This window comes from Cebus imitator, unplaced genomic scaffold, assembly GCF_001604975.1.
Source record: "Cebus imitator isolate Cc_AM_T3 unplaced genomic scaffold, Cebus_imitator-1.0 Scaffold179, whole genome shotgun sequence".
Taxonomy (NCBI): Eukaryota; Metazoa; Chordata; class Mammalia; order Primates; family Cebidae; genus Cebus; species Cebus imitator.
The window spans coordinates 693783-716809 of record NW_016107494.1 but is presented as its reverse complement, the minus strand read 5'-3'; the positions used below and the strand labels follow the sequence as shown (position 1 = coordinate 716809).

The 23027-nt window shown below is 35.5% G+C and overlaps 1 protein-coding gene across 1 annotated transcript; it reads left to right on the top strand.

Moving 5' to 3' along the window:
• The first annotated feature begins 8798 nt into the window (after nt 1-8798).
• LOC108315866 (putative olfactory receptor 14L1) lies at nt 8799-10097 on the top strand. Its single transcript, XM_017545442.1, has one exon. The coding sequence runs from the start codon at nt 9100-9102 to the stop codon at nt 9997-9999; it is 900 nt and encodes a 299-aa protein (XP_017400931.1). The 5' UTR covers nt 8799-9099; the 3' UTR covers nt 10000-10097.
• The last annotated feature ends 12930 nt before the right edge of the window (nt 10098-23027 follow it).

Genomic DNA, 23027 nt, shown 5'->3' with positions numbered 1-23027 from the left:
GGACATGGAGGTGGTTAAAAAAAAAAAAACTTCTTAAGACAATAATGTAAACTGAAAATAAAATCCTAATCCCCTTGACTGACTGAATAGACCCCCTTCTGGGGCAAGGAGACCTCAGGTGAACCTGAAAGGCTGAACTTTGGCCATGATAGGAAAGGGGGTGAAACACACATTGTTATACCTCTTACCTTTGGAATATAGGCACAAGTGACCAGGATCAACATTAAAATAAAGATTGTACAACTGATGAAACAGACTGATTGTGGCAATAGGAGTCCCAATTCCAACCTGACTTTGGTATAGCATCACATGCTGTCTGAGGGATGCTATCAATGAGACTTTATCTACACAAGAAAGACCTTGTTTTCCACAACCTCCTTATTTTAGCTAAAGCATTCTTTTCTACTCACTTCTTAAGTCTTTAGACAAAGTTTAACTCTTTCAACCAATTGCCAATCAGAAAATCTTTTAATCTACCTATGACCTGTAAGCTCTCTCCTGCTTCAAGATCTTGCCTCTTTAAGCTGAACCAATATGCACTTTCCATGTATTGATTTATGTCTTTGCTTGGAACTCCCGTCTCCCTTAAAAATGTGTAAAACTAAACTGTAACCTGACCACCTCAGGCCCACTTTCTCAAAACCTCCTGAGACTGTACCCCAGGCCATGGTAACTCACATTGGCTCAGAATCAACTTCTTCAAATATTTTACAGAGTTTGGCTTTTAGTTAAGAATAAGCCTCCACAAATACACGTCCAAAAATCTTCAATTCCAACCCTGCTCTCCAAATTTCAAATGCCAACATCTCCCCTTCCAATTACTTATGTCATCTTTGAGGTGTAATCTACTCAATAAACTTTATAAGACCAGTGAACAGACCCTTTGCTAACCTAATATTTTCTTCAATTTTGCTTTTTCTATGTACTGGAGATTCCTGCTTATAAACTTGCAGTAATAGTTCAAGAATTAATAGTTTTTGACATTGGCTTTTCTCAGAAGAGAACCTGAAAGTGTCACACACACACACACACACACACACACACACACACACACACGAAGTTAAATGAATCATATATATTTGCTCATTATTGCCTTTCTAGCCAACAGAGAATTGAAGGATTTTGTTCAAAGATTAGTAAAAATTGAACGTAAACTTGTGTTTATACTTTTGTTTACAATACACTAGTTAATTTAATCTGGGACTAGTTATCGCTACTGAAGGTAGATGTATAGTTTCTGGTTTTAAAATGGAAGCAAACTGGAAAATAATCCATCCAATTATACTTTCTTTCCCAAGAAATTTTTAAATGATATGCCAGCTTCCTAATATGGAGACAAAGGCCTTAATTGACAATGCATTCATGATATTTTTCTTGTATAGTTACAGTATACAAGTTGAGTATTCCTTATCTGAGATTCTTGAGACCAGAAGTGTTTTGGATTTCCGATTTATGTTTGGATTTTGGATTATTTCCATACGCATAATGAGAGAGTTGGAAGATGGGATTCAAGTCTAAACATAACATTCACTTATGTTTGATATACACATTATCTGAATAGGCTGAAGGTAATTTTAGACAATATTTTAAATAATTGTGTGCATGAAACAGAGTTTATGTACACTGGACCATCAGAAAGCAAAAGTGTCACTATTTCAAGTCAGTGCTCAAAAAGTTTCAGTTTTAGGCTGGTGATGCAGTTCATGACTGTGATCCCAGCACTTTGGGAAGCCAAGACAGGTGGATCTCTTGAGCCAAGCAGTTTGAGACCAGCCTGTGCAACACAGTGAGACCTTGACTCTACAAATAATTAAAAATTAGCCAGGAGTGGGGGCATGCACCTGCAGTCCCAGGTACTCAGGAGGCTGAGATAGTAGGATCGTTTGAGCCTGGGAGGATGAGGCTGAACTGAGCCAGGATCCTGCCACCATACTCCAGCTTGGGCAACAGAGTGAGACTGTCTCAAAAAGAAAAAGTTTCAGATTTTGGAGCATTTTAGATCTAAAGATTGGGGATTTTTAACCTGTACTGAGCTTTTAGTCTTTGACAAGCATTAATCAACAGGTGGACTTCAGCTAACTCGTTTGTTGTATACACATTTTGCCTCTCTACTCAACGAATTCTTGCGCTCTCTTGTGGTGATTTTAATGTGTGGAAGGGGAACTTAACAGAAACTTCGCAATTCTAGAAAAGTCATTCTGTCAAAAATATGCCAGTCTTGTAGAAATTAGCCAATTTAAGAAAAATGACAAATTTTTTTACTTTTTGTATGCCTGTGTAGCTATTTTTATGATATGAATAACATATTTTTAGAAAGATTAATTTTAATTTGAATAACAGTCTGGAGTTATAAGAGAAGGGGCAGGCAATAGGTTAATGAACAGTATTGATTAGTAGAAGGAATATTGATATCCAAGGGCATGTGTCTTCTGGTGGTTTACCATAAGCCATGGAAGATGTCTTAATCTTTCTGAGATCTGGTTTTTCAGCAAAGTAGAATTTAAAAAATATAACTGTCTTATGTGGTTGTGAAGAACAATAAAATCATTGCTATATAAGTTCTTTTTAACTTGTAAACTGTTTGGTGAAGCTTAGCTTATCTTTTATGCATATAAATATTCGAATATTTTAAATTGTTTATATTTTTAAAATCAATTTTACTGAAGTATAATTATATACAAGAAAAATTAACCACTGTAAGGGTAGAATTATAAGAATTTTGTCAAATGTATTCACCCAGGTAATCACCTCCTTATGAAGAGATAGAACATATGCATCATTCCAGAAAGTTCCATAATGCTCCTTTTCCCTTGGTTTCATCAGTCTTGGTAACCAATGATCTGCTTTGTATAATTATAACTTTTCTAGATATTTGTAGCGATGTATCCTTTCTGTGTTTATTTTGTGTAAGGCTTCTTTTTTTCATTATAATATTTTTGAGATTCATCTATGTTTAACCTTCTATCAGTAGTTGTACATCTTACTTGTCTCAGTATGTCACCATATAGATATACTATCATTTGTTAATTTAATCACTTGATGGATATGTAGGATATTTAAGTTTTGGATATTATGAATACAGTGACTATAAATGAATAAAGCGACTATAAACTTGAATATCTAGGTGTGTTAGATTACTGGTATTACCATAACAAAGGATTGCAGAGTGAGTGGCTTAAATAATAAAAATTTATTTTCTCACAATTTTGAAGGTTAGAAGCTCAAGATCAAGGTATTGGCAAAGCATGTCTCTTAAGGGAAAAAGCGTAAAAACTTTCAGGTGGTTTCTCTAAGGGAAAATATTTTCAGTGCATTTCTTCTAGCTTCTGGTGGTATGCTGGCAATCTTTGGCATTTCCACATTTATTGATGAGATGTATACATGCCAAGGGATGGGAAATGCCTGTAACAATAATCAGGGATCTTCTATCCCAGTGAAATTTCTAGGGTCGAGGGGTGTAAAGCATGTTGAGTTTCCCTTCTATGATGAAGAATAAATTGTATTGTACTTAGTTTCCTTCATGCTCAAAAAAGAAGCACAATGTCTAGTGGAACCCCCTTTGGATCTTGGCAGCAGCATATTCTTCATTTGGGTGTGTTACTCTGGCCAATTTACTAAGCAGCTTGCTAGTTTTGAGTGGGAACTCAGAATAAGAGCAGGCTCTGCAACAGGTGCAGGCTGCTGTGGAAGCTGTTTTGTTATATGGGCAGTGGGATTCAGCAGACCTAATGGTTCTTGAGGTTTCAGTGGCAGATAGGGATTCTGTTTAGGGCCTTTGTAAGGCCTCTGTAGGTGAATCACAGTGAAGGCTCTTAGAAAATGGCCATACTGCTCAAAGTAATTTATAGATTCAATGCTATCTCCATCAAACTACCATTGACTTTCTTCACAGAATTGGAAAAAACTACTTTAAATTTCATATGGAACCAAAAAACAGCCTGCATAGCCAAGACAATCCCAATCAAAAAGAAACAGGCTGGAGGAATCATGCTACCTGATTTCAAACTATACTACAAGGCTACAGTAACCAAAACAGCATGGTACTGGTACCAAAACAGATATACAGGCAAATAGAAAAAAACAGAGGCCTCAGAAATAACACCACACGTCTACAACCATCTGATCTTTGACAAACCTGACAAAGACAAGTAATGGGGAAAGGATTCCATGTTTAATAAATGGTGTTGGGAAAACTGGCTAGCCACATAAAGAAAGCTGAAACTGGACACTTTCCTTGTACTTTATACAAAAATTAACTCAAGATGGATTAAAGACTTAAATATAGAGCCTAAAACCATAAACCCTAGAAGAAAACCTAGGCGATACAATTCAGGACATAGGCATGGGCAAAGACTTCATGACAAAAACACCAAAAACAACGGCAATAAAAGCCAAAATAGACAAATGGGATATAATTAATGAGCTTCTGCACAGCAAAAGAAAATATCATCAGAGTAAACAGGCAACCTACAGAATAGGAGAAAAATTTGCAATTGATCCATCTGACCGAGGGCTAATACCCAGAATTACAAAGAACTTAAATAAATTTGCGAGAAAAAACAAACAATTCCATCAAAAAGTGGGCAAAACATATGAACAGACACTTCTCAAAAGAAGACATTTATGCAGCCAGCAGACATATGAAAAAAGCTCAATATCACTGGTCATTAGAGAATGCGAATCAAAACCACATTGAGATACCATCTCATGCCAGTTAGAATGGCATTCATTAAAAAGTCAGGAAAGAACAGATGCTAGAGAGGATATGGAGAAATAGGAATGCTTTTACGCTATTGGTAGGAGTGTAAATTAATTCAACCATTGTGGAAGACAGTGTGGCTATTTCTCAAGGATCTAGAAATAGAAACATCATTTGACCCAGCAATCCCATTACTGGGAATATACCCAAAGGATTGTAAATCACTCTACTATAAAGACAAATGCACACGTATGTTTATTGTGGCACTGTTCATAATAGCAAAGACTTGGAACCAACCCAAATGCCCAACAATGACAGACTGGATAAAGAAAATGTGGCACATATACACCATGGAATACTATGCAGCCACAAAAAAGGATGAGTTATGTTCTTTGCAGGGACATGGATAAAGCTGGAAACCATCATTCTCAGCAAACGAACACAAAAACAGAAAACCAAACACTACATGTTCTCACTCATAACTGGGAGTTGAGCAATGAGAACACATGGACACTGGGAGGGGAACATCACACACTGGGGCCTTTCAGGGTGTGGGGGCCTAAGGGAGGGATACCATTAAGAGAAATATCTAATGTAGATGACAGGTGGATGGGTGCAGCAAACCACCATAGCACGAGTATACCTATGTAACAAACATGCACGTTCTGCACATGTACCCCAGAACTTAAAGTATAATTTTAAAAAAGTGGAGAATTCATAGAAAAACAACACTGAAATCAGTAAGTTCCATTTATCAAACACTATAAAGAGAAACTACAAACATTAAAAATATCTATAACTAATTTCATTAATAATTAACGCCCATAATGAAAATAATTCCTACATACTAATAAATATAAACCCAATTTTAAATGAGAAAATATTTGAACAGCATTTCACAAAAGAAACAATTTGATGGCCACTCAATCCATGTAGGGGTGAGGAATGGCAGAGAATTAGATGAGGCAGATAATTAGAAAGAGGTAATTCAAGCATACAGGCCACATCACCAAATTTTCCCTTTAATATAAAATAAATGCACAGAAAGGTCTTAAAATGAGGGTGACAGATTCATTTTTCATTGTTCTTATTTTGTTTTGTTTTCTTGAGACAGGATCTTGCTCTGTTGTTGAGGTTGGAGGGCAGTGGCCTGCCTATGGCTCACTGCAGCCTCCACCTCCCTGGCTCAATAAATCTCCCACCTCAACCCCTTGAGTAGCTGGGACTACAGGCACATGCTACTATGAGATGGTACCAGTGAGATGGGGTTTTACCATGTTGCTCAGACTGGTGTCAAACTCCTGGGCTTAAGCCATGAGTCTGCCTCAGCCCCCCTAAAGTGCTAGGATTATAAGCATGAACCAGGATGCCCAGCTAAATTAGCTTTGTGTTTAAAATTTGCCATTCATATACAAAATTGACTTAGGATAGAAAGGGCTGTGAAAAGGGCACAAATATACCTATTAGAGAAGAATATTAGGAAAAAAATATTAAGAATGAAAATCTAGTTCCAGAATCTCTAGTTGGATTTATACCTATAGTCCAAGTGTAATTACTGATTATTTCTTCTTTAACTCTCAGCACAATGCTCTATCTAATCAAGCTTCTGGGTGTGTGGAAGATCATATTATTCAATTAATTCCCATTCTTTATCCAACATCACAAAATGAATATTTCTCCTTATTGCTAGTCAGTGAATTAATCAAAGCTCTGCTTTGCTTCCTGTTCCCCAAAGATACATTTAAAACACAAGAAATCTGGTCTCCAGAGACCTCCAAATTATAAAGAGTTTCTCTCATTAGGATCTCACTTATTAACCACTATTTCATTGCAAATACTGAATCACAGCTAAATGGAAACCAGATGTTGTACTCATCAAGTTTATATTTTTGAATCAGGGAGAAGACAAAGATATCTGCAGTCTCAACTTAGTGGCTACAGCCACATTATGAGATTAAGGCATTTTTCAATTTTATCTGATATATTTAGATAAACCAAGGTTCCTTCTCAAAGAAATGGAAATTTTAAATTTTGAATGACTGAAGTTCCTCAATGGCCCAGATCAACAAAAATCAGCTCACATCATGCAGTAAGTTCAATACCATAAATTTGGAAAATTAAACCATAATAATGTTATATTATTTTTCAATTAATAGATTATACTGATATATTTCCATGCCATCTTCTTATCTGATTTATAGATTATGCACCATACATTTTAGAATACATTCTCATTTCTTTTGCTTGGGTGATAGCAGTTCTGGATCTTGGTGTGAGCAATGCACATACATGAAAGTTGGCAAAAGAAAAGAGAGAGCGGTCTAATACAAGTCTTGACGTATAGTGGAATTGCATGAGTCTACATTTGCTTTCAGTGTTGAAAGTTCTGTGTGTGTGTGTGTGTGTGTGTGTGTGTGTGTGTGTGTGTGTGTATGGTCTTGATGTATGGTGGGATTGGATGAGTCTATATTTCCTTTCAGTGATGAAAGTTCTGTGTGTGCTGTGTACGTGTGTTCGATTAAAAGGATGTTCTGTGCAGATTTAAACATGTTTGCATTGACTGAATTTTTAAAAATTCCCAATAAATGAGTCAATTCTAATGTCTCTCAATGCTGCATAATAGCTCTCATTTTAGAGTCCTCAATATTTCTCTTCCTGATTAGTGTCACCATATCATTCCTTCATGTTTTAATAAAACAGATGTTAATTAATGGTGCCCTGGTAAACCGTAGTCAGAATAGACTCTCAAGATGAGGTTGGTTCTTTTGCTTGGTCATAAGAAGCATTTTTCTCACCATTTGGTTGTACCAGTCCCTTTAACAATCAGCTATTTAGGCAATCAATGTCAGAAAGCTAGAACAAGAAGAAACACATTTTCCAGGAGAGACACTCAGTTGACTCCATTTTGGTTTTCTTTCCCGGTTTAACTTTTGATTTGCCCTAGAAAGACCAGGAAATCAGTGATTGCCTAGAATGACAACTGGCAGAGGAAGAGATTATATACAAAGAAGGATAAGGAATCTTTTGGATATGATGAAAATAGTCCTCTTTGGTTTTGGTGGTGTTTTCATAGGCATATACAACTGCCAAAACCCCCAGAATTGCATACTTTAAATTAATACAGTTTACTATACATAAATTCCAGCTACATCAATTGATAAGGGTAAAAATCCATTTTAGAGGTTGGCTTGAAACACTAATTCTGGGAATGAGGACACCATTTTACTGGACTAGACCAATCCAAAGCAAAATAAAAAATAAAATAAAATAAAATAAAATAAGTGACAGATGCTAAGAAAGATCATTATAGAAAATGCCCAATATTTTTAGGTGTTTTGAATACATATTTGATATTCTTTTTGACTCTACATTGAAGACGAATTCTGAAGATCAGCAAAATGACTGTCATAAATGCACATTTTTTAGCTAATCCACATCCATATTCTAATTATACTATAAAAACTTTTGTACCTCTGCCTTTTCCTATGTGGCTTTCTTCAAAAATACCTGTGTAATAATAATTCAGTAAAATAGTTCTCAAGCTCTAGCTCAGATACTGTTCTCCGCAACTCTTCTATAACACAAAAGACCAGTCTGTTTTCTCAATACAATCCACCATCACTCTTTCTCACCTTATCTTCTCATCTTGTCGCTATTCTTTGTAATACCAGACTCCACTTGGTATTTTACATCCCTACATTCTCCGTTTGATTGTTTAAGTTCTGAATTCAAAAACTGTTTCTTATGAAATATTTACTCTAAGAGTCAACCATTGTGCTTTTTATGTCAGGTGTTTAACAAATGTCTCTTGATATTTTTTTGAAAGGCTGTGACTGTAATCTCACTAAATAGTTATGACATAAGGAGACTTTTTTCAGATTACTAATACGATTTTGATTTCATTTTCATAAAAACTGAAAAGAACTATGACAAACCACTTGCAATGCTATACTTCAACAAATAAGCAGCAAATAAAATGCTTCAAAATAAATATGTATATTCACTTGATGGAAAAACACTAATATTCATTTATTGTCCAGGAATGTGTATTTTATTCTTTTCTTAACACTATATATTTTCTTTGTTGATTGCTTCAGTGTGGTTATTAATTCTCCCTTTTTATTTTGCATTTTGGTTGTCCTCTTTTATATACCTTACATACTAGGACATATTTATTGAGAATATGCTTTCTATAAAACTCTCTTCTGTGTAATTGAAATTTAAGTTTAGAATGATAGTATCCACACTGGCATATGAGTAACCTTAATTATCACAAATTTCAATGTCAGTTGGAGTAGCCATATTTGATATTTCTATAATTCATATTTTTCCTCTCTTTAGGAAGAAATGGATCGACCACAAATGATTTTAACCAAACTGAAGTTGCTGAATTTTTCCTCATGGGATTTTCGAATTCCTGGGATATTCAGATTGTACATGCTGCTGTATTCTTCTTAGTTTACCTGGCAGCTCTCATAGGAAATCTCCTAATCATCATGCTTACCACTCTGGATGTTCACCTCCAAACCCCAATGTATTTCTTTTTGAGAAACTTGTCTTTCTTAGATTTTTGTTACATCTCTGTCACAATTCCAAAATCTATTGTCAGTTCCTTGACTCATGATACTTCCATTTCTTTCTTTGGGTGTGCTTTGCAAGCCTTCTTTTTCATGGACTTGGCGACTACTGAGGTAGCCATCCTTACAGTGATGTCCTATGACCGCTATGTGGCCATCTGCTGGCCCTTACGTTATGAGGTCATCATAAACCAAGGTGTCTGTATAAGGATGATGGCAATGTCGTGGCTCAGTGGGATGATCTGTGGATTCATGCATGTGACAGCAACATTCTCATTACCATTCTGTGGGCGCAATAGAATACGTCAATTTTTCTGTAACATTCCACAGCTCCTAAGCCTCTTAGATCCCAAAATAATTACCATTGAGATTGGAGTAATGGTTTTTGTTACAAGTCTTGTGATAAGCTCCTTTGTTGTAATTACTCTCTCCTATATGTACATTTTTTCAGTCATCACGAGGATTCCTTCTAGGGAGGGTAGATCAAAAACATTTTCTACCTGCATTCCACATCTTGTGGTTGTAACACTCTTTATGATATCTGGCAGCATTGCCTATGTGAAGCCAATTTCAAATTCTCCCTCGGTTCTGGATGTTTTCCTGTCTGTGTTCTACACAGTTGTGCCCCCAATCCTGAACCCCATCATCTATAGTCTGAGGAACAGAGACATGAAGGCAGCCCTGAGAAGGCAGTGTGGTATCCTAGGTGAAGAATTAGATTAGGGATCATAACTCCTGAACTCTTGTTCTCATCAGACAATTTGTAAGCTTTCTGGGCCTATATTTTCAGTTGATTGCTGAGCTCTTTTTTGATTTTTAAATTAAATTCAGCTATAGTTTACAATACACTCCAATTTGGGTGAATTCAACCCTTGTGCTAAGACTGCACATACAGCAGTACCCTGCCCTGACACTACTGCTTGCAGGGCAAAGAAGGTATCCAGACCTGTGCTCACAAGCACCCCACCCTGTAGCCAACACCATCTTCAACACAACCACACACAGTCACCAGAGGGGCAGCCTGCACTCCCTGCAGGTGCATTTTCAACACCCACAGGGAGGCAAGCACCCCAAGACCTGCTAGCATTCTGCCACACGTGCCCCTACAAGCATGGATCCTGCTGTCACCACAATACAAAATGCTTTGGCTGACACAATCCATCAAACTGTACAGAGCACATTAGCCCACTCAGTGTAGTGGATTTCTAACCTTTACATAATGGTAAAGGGTTCAATTCAAGAAGAACTAACTATACTAAATATATATGCACCCAACACAGAGGCACACAGATTCATAGAGCAACTTCTTAGAGACCTTGAAAAAGACTCGGACTCCCACACAATAATAGTGGAAGACTTTTACACCCCATTGTTAATATTAGACAGATCATTGAGACAGTAAATTAACAAAGATATTCAGGAGCTGAACTCAACGTTGTATCAAATGGACTTGATAGATATCTACAGAACTCTACTCCCAAACAACCAAATATACACTTTTTTATCACCACACAGCACATAATGTGAAATCAATCACATGATCCAAAGTAAAACACTCCTCAGCAAATTCAATCAAATTTGCAATCAAATTAGAAATGGGCAAAGAAATTCACTCAAAACCACAAAATTACATAGAAATTGAGTAACCTCCTTCTGGTTAACTTTTGGGTAAATAATAAAATTAAGACAGAAATCAAAAAAATTCCTTGAAACTACTGAGAACAAAGACACAACAGACCAGAATTTCTGAGACACAGATAAGGTAGTGTTAAGAGGAAAATTTATAGCACTAAATGTTCACATCAAAAGGTTAGAAAGATCTGAAGTTAACAACTAACATCACAACTTATAAAAAAAAACTACAGCACCAAGAGCAAAGACTTCTCAAACATAACAGATGACCAGAAATAGCCCAAATGAGAGCTGAACTGAAGGAGATTGAGACATGAAAAATTATTCAAAAGAGCAACAAATCCAGGAGCTTGTTTTTTAAAAAAATATTAATGAAATAGATTGATCACTAGCTAGACTAATAAAAAGAGAGAAGATTCAACACAGCTATTTTAAATTCTCTGTCTGAAAGGTGACATTTCTCTGTTTGTCCAGAATTGGTCTCTGGTGCCTTATTTAGTTCATTTGCTAAGGTAATGTTTTCCTGGATGATATTGATGCTTGTGGATGTTCATCTGTGCCTGGGCATTAAAGAGTTAGTTATTTTTTTTTTGTACTGCTCACAGTCTGACCTTGTTTGTATCCATCCTTTTTTGGAAGGCTTTCCAGGTATTTAAAAAGACTTGGGTATTGTGATCTAAACTCTGTTGGCTTCAGGGGGCATCCAAGGCCAGTAATCCTGTGGTTCTTGTAGACTCATAGAGATACCACCTTGATAGTCTTAAATGATATCCAGAAGAATTAATTCACTGGATTACCAGGAAGAGATTAATGTTTTCTTCCCTTACGCTTTCTCAAAAAAATGAACTCTCTCTCCAGTCTGAACCACCTGGAGCTAGAAATGAAATGACACAAGCACCCCTGTGGCCACGAGCATCAGAGTGCTCTTGATCAGACCCGAAGCCAGCACAGGACTGCGTCGGGCTCATGGCCTCTATAAACACTACCTGGCTACTTCCAATGTTTGCTCAAGGCCTTGGGGCTCTATAACCAGCAGGTGAGAAAGCCAGCCAGGCCTGTGCCCTTTCCTTCAGGGCACCAACTTCCCACAGACCACTGCCAAGTCCAGACGTGCCATTCAGTAGCCAGGGACTGGAGTAAGACCCTTAGAAGTCTACCTGGTGTTCTATTGTACTATGGCTTTGCTGGCATTCAAAACACAAGAAGCAGTTCTATCCACTCATCTCTCCATTTTCCACAGGCAGAGAAGCCTTAGTCTGTGACCACTACCACCATGGGCCCACGGGGAGTATGCCAGGCTACTGACAATAGTTTCTCAAGGTCAATGGGCTCTTTAGTTACACCATGGTAAATGCTGCCTAGGATAGGGCTCATTCTTCAGGACAGTGGACTCTCCTTTGCCCACAGTAGGTCCAGAAATGCCATAGAAGAGCCAAGGCCTGGATTCAAAGACCCCAAGGACCTACTTGGTTCTCTAAACCCCTGTGGCTAAACTGTTACCTAAGATGAAAGACAAATTCCCATTTACTCTTCCCTGTGCATTTCTCGAGTAGAAAGAGTTTTTCACCATAGCCACTATAGCTGGGATTGTGCTGAGTTCACCTGAAGCCAGCAAGGCTCACAGTCGCACTGAAGGGCCATGATACACTACCTGGATATTTCACCTAGTTATTCAGGGTCCAAGAGCTCTTTAGTTAGCAGGTGATGAATCCTGCTATGACTGGGTAATTTCCTTTAAGGAAGCAGGTTTCCTTCTAGCCTAGGATGTGTCTAGAATTGTCATTTTGGAACCAGGGCCTGGAAAGGGGGCCTCACGGCTCTGACTGAAGGCCTATCTTACTGTGACTGAGGTGGTATCCAAGACATAAGACAGAGTTCTCTTTACTCTTTTAGTTCCTCAAGCAGAAGGAAAGGGTCTCTTTTGGAGCCACAGCTGTGCAGCCTGAGGTTAAAGGAGGGGTGATGTAAGCACTCTTTTGGCCACCCCAGATGATGTCTTAGTATGTCATGTACCATCCAAGTCCCCTGGTTCTGAGCCCAGTTCAGCACTAGGACTCACGCAGGAGTTGCAGTCTTTGCAGTCTAGACTGCCTTTCAAGTTTATTTAGGACCCCACAGCACTTTAGCTTACCACGGTGACATTTGCCAGAACTCAAATTTTAACTGCTGGCATGTGTTATTTTCTACTAGCTAGGACTGATTTATATGCTTCATTTGTGGGAAGGTGTTAGCTGAATTCAGTCCGGTTTTGCTTTCTGCTATGGCGGGGCAGCACTGAGTTCAATACCACGTCTCACAATTGCCCTGCTATCCTTCTTACAGGCACACAGATTCTCTCTTTGTATCACATGGCCACTGCCAAGGGACTGGAGAGAGGTAACATTAGTGATTCAAGACTTTCTTTCCCACCTTCTTCAGTGTCTCTTTTATTGATGTGAGTTAAAACCAGCTATTGTGAGTGCTCGCTTGATTTTGGTTCTCATAAAGGTGCTTTGTTTTGTATAGATGTTAAACTTGTGGAGGCGAGGGAGAAAATTAGTGGAGCCCTCTATTTGACCATCTTGTTCTTTCCCCTCATTTTCCAGTTTAAAATGGAAATACATGCATGAAACTGCATTTTGGTAATGTATTTGAGCAGAGACTAAGATACAGAAAAGTATAAATTGTCCCATCCCAGAAAAAACTTACATTTTACCCCATTGTAGGTTTTTATGAACTAAAACAATCTTAATATAGGTCAGTATATTTTTAAAAACACTGATAACTATTCACTGTAGTCAATACCTAGGAAGATATAACAAACAGAGATAGTTTGTGTCCTTAGCAAAGCTTAAAATTCTGCTTTCATGAAACTTACTTTCTGGTGGAGGAAGACGAAATAATCATATAAGGATATTAATGCAATAAAAGTACAAAGAGCTATGAAGTAAATAAAACAGGATTAACATTTCTAAAAAGACATGCCATAATGATTTGAAATTTTTATAAGCAAATGGTTGTTCAGACAGATTGAAATATAAGCTCAATTTATTAAACAGAACAAATTGTGAGAAGTTACCAGGAATCAGAGAAATCTTACTTTTTTTAAAGATTTACTTTAATTTTTAAAAGAGTATCAATTTTATTTCCTTGAAGACTTCTTTCATTTCATACTCAGAAAATGTGAAGCAACTTAGAGTTAATGAAACATATTCGGTTGTATCAAAATTCAGCTCCTTCCCCCAAATTAATCTTCTCTAAAAATTCTCTATTTTCTTTCCCTTATTTGCTTTATGAATTTCTACTTATCTTTCAAAGCTTATCACATTTCTTATTAATTGATATATCTTCAATGCCCACTCTTTAATATTTCATCATGTTCTTTTGTAATCAATCCATTCCCCCTATTTCTGGCTTTGGAATACTCCGATTTTTATATAACTATAAAACAAATCACACCGAATGTAATCTCGTGTAACTAACTTTTTTTCATGTAACAAAATACTTTTGAGATTAATTCACATTGTTACATACATGTCACTTTTAATTTGTATTGCTGAGTATTCCATTGTATAGATATATTATAATTTATTTATTTATTTACCAATTGATAGATACATGAGCTGCTATTCAGGTTTTAGCTACTATAATAAAATTACTATGGCCACCCAAATATATGTATTGTTGTTTTGCATACGGTTTCAATAGATATCTTATATCAAGGACTTAGAGTCTGATGGTAAATGTATTATTAAAAAACAACCAAATTAATTTTTCAAAGTAGTAACAACATTGTACACTCCCACCAACAATGAATGAGAGTTGAAGTTGTTCCACATCCTAGCTAATTTTCGTTATGTCAGTCTTTTTAATTCTAGCCATTCTAGTGAAGCTTTCTCAATATGTTTTAAGTTTTGTATTAGTCTAATGACTCATAATCATATTTGCTTTTATTTGTCATGTTATCTTTTTTGGTGAGATGTTTATTGAAAATCTCTTACGCTTTTTTTAATTAGGTTGTTGTACTTCATATATTTGAGTTGTAAGAGTGTAAAGTATCAATTATGAAAATAATACTCCTTTAAAATAAATGCTTTGAAAATATTTTCAACAGCATTAGACTTGGCTTTAAATTATCTTGTTTGTCTTTTAAAGAGCAAAAGTTCTAATATGAAAAACAATTTATAAATGTTTATGTAGTTTGCAATTTTTGTTTTCTAACAATTATTTACCTAACAATGTCATAAGGGTTGTTTTCCTATAAACTGCATAGTTTTATCTCCATATTTAGATCTTAAGACAATTTTGACTAATTTTTGTTTTTGGCATTAACTAAGAACTGAAGGTTATTATTTCTCCATATAAATAACTAAAATTCACCCGCTTAAAAAAAACCCTTGTTATTTTTTAAATGCTGTTGCTTTGTTGAAATTCACTTGACCATATGTATTAGTCCATTTTTACACTGTTGATAAAGCCTTACCTGAGACTGGGCAATATACAAAAGAAAGAAGTTTAATAGACTCACAGTTTCACATGGCTGGTGAGGCCTCACAATGGCAGAAGGTAAAAGGCATGTCTCATATGGGTGACAGACAAGAGAAGAAAGCCCATGCAGGGAAATGAAACTCCCCTTTATAAAACCATCAGATCTCCTGAGACTTATTCACTGTCACAAGAGTAGTGTAGGAAAGATCTCTCACCCCCATGATTCAATTAGTTCCCACTGGATCCCTCCCACAAAATGTGGAAATTGTCGGAGTTAAAATTCAAGATGAGAATTGGGTGGGGACACAGTCAAATCATATCATTCCACCCTTGGCCTCTCCTAAATCAAACGCCCTCATATTTCAAAACCAATTATGCCTTCCTAACAGTGCCCCAAGTCTTAACTCATTTTACCATTAACTCAAAAGTTCACAGCTCAAAGTTTTATCTGAGACAAAGTAAGTCCCTTATGCCTATGAGCCAGTAAAATTAAAAGCAAGTTAGCTACTTCCTCAATAAAATGGAGGTACAGGCATTGAATAAATACACTCATTTCAAATGGGAGGAACTGGCCAAAATGAAGGGTCTAAAAACTCCATGCAAGTCTGAAATGCAGTAGGGCAGTCAAATCTTAAAGCTTCAAAATGATCTCCTTTGATTCCATGTCTCACATCCAGGTCACACTTAATGCAAGAGGTGGGTTCCCATGTTCTTGGGCGGCTCTGACTTTGTGGCTTTGCAGGGTACAGCCTCCCACCCACTGGCTGCTTTCATGAGCTAGCATTGAGTGCTTGTGGCTTTTCCAAGTGCACGGTGCAAGCTGTCAGTGAATTTACCATTCTGGGGTCTGGAGGAGGTGGCTCTCTTCTCTAAACTCCACTAGGTAACACCCCGAATGGGGACTCTGTGGAGGTACCCATCCCACATTTCCCTTTTGCACTGCCCTATCAGAGATTCCCCATGATCCCCCCCAACCCCTGAAGGAAACTTTTGCCTAGACATCCAGGTATTTCCATACATTCTCTGGAATATAGGCGGAGGTTCCCAAACATCAATTCTTGACTTCTGTGTGTGTACCCACAGGATTAACACCATATGGAAGCTGCCAAGGCTTTGGGCTTGCACCTTCTGAAGCCACCAGAGCCTGAGCTGTACCTTGGCCCCTTTTAGTCATGTCTGGGATGCAGGGCACCAAGTCCCTAGACTGCATCCAGCAGAGGGACCTTGGGCCCAGCCCACAAAACCATTTTTCCCTTCTAGGCCTCCAGGCCTGTGATGGGAAGGGCTGCTGCAAAGGTCTCTGACATGCCTGGAAACATTTTCCCCACTGTCTTGGGGATTAATATTTGGCTCCTTATTACATATGCAAATTTTTGCAGCCAGCTTGAATTTCTCTTCAGAAAATGGGATTTTCTTTTTTATCACATGTAAGGCTGTACATTTTTTCAAATTTTATGCTCTGTTTCCTTTCTAAAACTGGATGCTTTTAACAGCACCAAGTCACCTCTTGTTTTGCTGCTTAGAAATTTCTTCTGCCGAATACTCTAAATTCTCTCTCTCAAGTTCAAGTATCACAAATCTCTAGGTCAGAGGCAAAATGCTGCAGTCTCTTTGCTAAAAACATAACAAGAGTTATCTTTTCTCCAGTTCCCAACACGTTTCTCATCTTCATATGAGACCACCTCAGCCTGTCATTTCCATATCATTATCAGCATTTTTATCAAAGCCATTCAACAGGTCTCTAGGAAGTTCCAAACTTTCCCACATTTTCCTGTCTTCTTCTGAGCCCTCCAAGCTTTTCCAATCTCTGCCTATTACCCAGTTTCAAAGTTACTTCCAGATTTTCAGGTATCTTTCCAGCAATGTCCCACTCTACTGGTACCAATTAACTGTATTAGTCTATTTTCACACTGCTGATAAAGACATACTCGAGATTGGGCAATTTACAAGAGAAAGAGGTTTAATGGACTCAGTTACACGTGGCTGGGGAGGCTTCACAATCATGGCAGAAGGTAAAAGGCATGTCTCACATGGTGGCAGACAAGAGAAGAGAGCTTGTGTAGGGAAACTTTCCTTTATGAAACCACCAGATCTCCTGAGACTTATTAACTATCACGAGAATAGCATGGGAAAGACCTGCCATCATGATTCAATTACCTCCAACCTGGTCCCTCCCACAACATGTGGGAATTGTGGGAGCTATAATTCAAGATGAGATTTGGGTGGGACACAGCCAAACCATATCATCATATAAGGGTAAGTTTGTTACTGGATTCTATATTCTTATTAATTGCTCTAAATGTTCAGAAAATAAAGTAGTTAAGGTTTCCAAATTTATTTTTAGTGTTAATTGTTTTAGCTATTCAATTTCATTGCACTTTTATATAAAGTTTAGAATAATCTTGATTTTTTTTAAAAAAAATCAAAACTTTTTAGATTTATTTATAGAACCGAGTAGAAAATATAGATTAGTTTGAGGAAAATTGACATTTAAAAATCTTGAGCTATCGATTTCATTAAGATGTCATATATTTTCATTTATTTAAGTCTTATTTAATTTTCTCACTACAGTGTTCAAATTTCAGTGTAAAGGTCTTACACATATTTTGTTATATATTTCCCTAAATATTTTATTTTTGGATGCTATCTCTTTTAAAATCTTATTTGCAATTGTTTGTAGGTAGTATAGGGAAATACAATAAAATTTTGTATTCTGCCTCAAGTCTCTTGTTGATAATATCCTTATAATTTCTACATAGAAGATCATGTTGTCTATGACTAAAGTCTATGACTAAAGTACAACTATAGACTGAATTATGTCCCTTTAAAAATTTATATGATAAAATTCGAATGGAGCCCTTATGATAGTGTCTTAGTCTGTTTTGTGCTGCTGTAACAGTATACTATAGATTTGGTAATTTATAATGAATAGAAATTTATTGGCTCAGTTATGGAGGCTGAGACATCCAATACCAAGGTGGTAGCATCTGTGGAGGGCCTTCTAGCCATGTCATAACATAGTGGAAGGCATCGCATGGCAGAAAGGCAAAGAGAAGATGAGAGATCAAGAGGTGGCAACCTACTTCTGTAATAGTGGAACTAATTTTTTCATGAGGGACTCCACCTTCATGACCTAACCACCTCTTAAAGGTCCCACACTTTAATGTTCACATGTTCAATTACATTTAAGCATGAGCTTTGGAGGGGATGAAGATTCAAACTCATAGCAGATGGGATTAGTGTTCTTACAGGAAGAGAAAGAAAGCTTACTTTCTCCCTCTGTCTCTTTCTGGCATGTGAGGAGACAGTGAGAAGATGGCCATCTACAAGCCAGAAGGTAAGTTCATCATTAAGGAACTCAATAGGCTGGCATCTTAATCTTCAACTTTCCAGCTTCCAATAGTATTGGCAATAAATTCCTGTTGCATAAGTAACCCAGTCTATGGCATTATATTATGGAAGCCTGAGCTGACTAACACAATTTCTTTCCATTCTACATGCATTGTATTTCTTCTTCTTTTTTTAATGTGTTAAGACTATATAGATGACAGCTTGCAGATGGCTGTCTTCTCACTGTTTTCTCACATGGTGGAGAAGTGTGTCAAAATGTAATTGCCCTGGTAATATTATTAAAAGGTGGAAACTTTAATGATAGGACAATTTATATATATGTATACAAATATATATGTATGGCAAAAGCTTACATATATATATATATATATATATATATATATAAATAATGTGTTTTTTCAATGATTTTTAAGTGTATAATAATTCATTGGCATTAAGTATAATCACAATGTTGTACATCATCACAATTTTCTACTTCCAAATATTTTTCATCACTCAGAGCAAAAACTCTGTAATCTGTAAACAGTTTTCTTTTTATCCCAGCCCATAGTCATCTCTAATTTATGTTTTCCTTCTAAAAATGTTCCTATTGTAGATATTCCATATACATATTTCATATTCATATTTTTGTATAAGTAATATTTGTCTTCTGTGTCTGTCTTATTGTGTTTTCAAGGTTCATCTTTGTGGTTTTTATTTGCACTTCCCTCATGACTAATGATGTCACACATCTTTTCATGAACTTATTTGTACATCTTCTTACGGAAATATCTATTAAATCCATTGTACATGTTTAAACTGGATTGCTTGTTCTTTTATTGCTGAATTTTAGGAGCTAATTATTTTGGATATTAAACCTTATCAGATACACGATTTATGATAATTTTCATTTATTCCCTAGGGTACATTTTAATTTTGTTGATAATGTCCTTTGATGCATAATTTTTTTTAACTTTGAGAAAGTCCAATTTACCTATTTAAAAAAATGCTTTTTGTGTAATATTTAAAAAAATCCATTGACAAATGAAAATTCAGGTATATTCGTACTTGTTCTAAAAAAGTTATAGTTTTAGCTCTTATATTCAGCTCATTGATATGTTTTAAGTTTTATATGTGGTGTTAGATGGAGTCCAAAATTATTTTATTACATGTGTAAAAACGATTCACAAAACCATCTATTGAAGAAATTATTTTCCGCCATTGAACAGACTTGGCCTTTATGTCAAAAAACAATTAGCTATAGACATATGGGTTTAATTCTGAACTCTCTCTTCTATTGAAGTCTTTTAGACGCTATTATAATAAAATAAATTTTTTCCCTTATTGATTGTTCACTCTGATGCATAGAACCACAACTAATTTTTGCATGTTGATCTTATATACTGCATCTGTACTAAATTTATTAGCTCTAGTAGTTTTCCTATAGATTTCCTAGGAATTTCTACATATAGAATTATGTCATCTAGACAAATAGATTTTAATCTTCCTTTCCAATTTGGATGTTTCTTGTTTTTCTTGTCTAATTTAAGTTAGACAATTGAAATTGTTGGATAGCAGTTGTGAAATGAAACATATTATGTTCTTAAAATTAGGGGGAAAGATTTCAATCTTTTACCATTTAGTGTGATGATAGCTGTGGATTTTTCATAATGGCTTGCTATTTTATAAAGTTGCCTTCTATTTCTAATTTTCGGTTATTTTTATTGTAAGGAATGTTGAATATTGTCAAATGTTTTTTATGCATCAATTGAAATAATCATCTTTTTATTGTTACACTAATGGTGTATATTGATTTTCTTATGTTGAACTACTTGCATTCATGGTGTAAAGATCATATAGTCGTGGTAGTCATTAACATACTGATGAGTAATATTTTGTTGGTGATATTTGTATCTATAAAGTATAGCGGTCTGAACTGCTGCTCTTTTTGAATTTCTTTTTCTAGCTTTTGGCATTAGAGTTATGCTGGCCTCATGGAAAGAATTAAGAAAATGTTTCTTCCACTTATAAACTTTTTAGAACATTTTGAGAATTTTTAGTGGTAATTTTTTATTGTGATAGAACAGTAGTAAAATAAAATTTGTAAGTCATTTATATATCTTCTTTGGACAAATTTCTAGTCAAGGCTTTTGTCCATTCTTTGGATTTTTCTGTTGTGGAGTTATAGGAGTTCTTCATAGGTTCTAGACATTAAAACCTCATCAGATATATGATATGTTTTGTGTTTTCTCCCATTCCATTGGTTGTCTTTTCACTAGGTTGACAGTGTTCTTTGATGCACAAATGTTTTAAATTTTTATGAAGCACTTTTTTTCTATTTTCACCTTGTTGCCTATGCTTTTCCTATCATATTCGAGAAATAATTACCAAGTTATATGTCATGAAGCTTTTCTCCTATGTTTAGTCCTACTATTTTATTAGCATTAGCTGTTATATTTAGGTCTTTGATCTATTTTGTGTTAATGCTTTTTACAGTGTTTGGTAAACCTCCAGCTTCACTATTCTGCATGTGGATAAGCAATTATAAACACCATTTGTTGAAAACTCTGTTCTTTTACCAATGAATAATCTGAGGTCCTTTTTAAAAAATTATTTGACTATATATGTAAAGATTCATTAATGGGATCTTTATTCTATACTATTGGCTTTATATTTGTCTTCATACCTGTGCTATACTGTTTTGAATACTGTCAGTTTGCACTAGCAATGAAATCAGAAACTTTGAGATGCCTGTTTTTTCTTTTTTCAAGATTATATTTAAATCCCTTGACTTTCTATATGTTTTAAAATGAATTTTTCTATTTCTGCAGAACAGACTACTATTTTGATAGAAATTGCATTGTTTGTATATCACTGCATAGTACTGACATCTTAATATTAAGTCTTCGAATCCATAAATACTTGATGCCTTTTAATTTGTTTCTTCTTTAATTTCTTTCAGCAACATTTTACAGTTTTCATAAGTCTTTCACCCCCTTGGTTAAGTTTATTCAGAAGTGTTTTTTTTAATTGCTATAATAAATTATTTTCCTTCCTTTTTAGCATATAAAGTAAAAACTTCTTTAATTTATATGTAGTTTTTCACCTTATAAGTCAAAATCTTTAGCAATTTCTAAATGTAGGAATCTTTAACATACATAAATTTAACTTATGCCTAACATATCAAAAATTTAAAAATCTTTAACTTATATGTAGAAATCTTTTATGTATAAGATAATTTCCTCTATGAACAGTAATTATATCTTCATTTTCTTTTTTTTTAATTGCATTTTAGTTTTTGGGGTACATGTGAAGAACATGCAAGATTGTTGCATAGGTACACACATGGCAGTGTGATTTGCTGCCTTTCACCCCATGCTATCTCTCCCCAACTCCCCACCTGCTGTCCCTCCCCTATTCCCCCCGACAGACCCCAGTGTATATATCTTCATTTTCAATTTATGTGCTTCTTTTTGCCTCATTACTGTTGCTAGTACTTTCAACATTATATTGAATTTAAGTGATTAAGGTAGACATCATTGTCTTTGTTCAGATTTTGGAGGAAAGGCTTTTAGTCTTTCTACATTGAGTATAATATCAGTGGTAGGCTTTATATATGTGACATTTACTAAATTAAGGCAATTTCCTTCTATTTCCAGTTTGTTCAGTGTTTTATCATGAAAAAATATTTAGTCAAATGATACTTCTGTATAATTTAAGATGATCAATTTTCTTTCATTCTGTGTTTATACTGTATTACATTGATTGATTTTTGCATCCTGAATTCCAGAAAAAAAATCCCATTTTTTTCATGGTATATAATCCTTTTAATGGACTATTGAATTTAGTTTGCTACAAGTTTCTTGAAGATTTTTTGATCAATATACATAACACTATAACAAATACTAGAATTCCATTGAATCCCAAAGGAAGACAGCAAGAGACAAAGAAAGTAACCCTGGAATTGTGAAGAAGTCAGAAATCAATTAAAAAATTGCAATAGCAAGGTTCTTACTTTACCAATAATCACTTTAATGTAAAAGAACTAAATTCTATAGACAAAATCCATAGAGAAAATAAATAATTTTTTTTTAAAGTCTAACAATATACAGTGTACAAGAGACTCACTTTAGCTTTAAGGACACACAAAGGCTAAATGTAAAGTGATTGAAAAAATGTTCCATGCAAATGGTCAAAACAGAGAACAAAGGTGGCTATGTTTATTAAAGACAAAATAGACTTAAGTAAAAAACTCTAGAGGCAAATTAAGTCATTATATAATAAAAAAGTGGTTAATGCATCAAGAGAATATAACCATCATA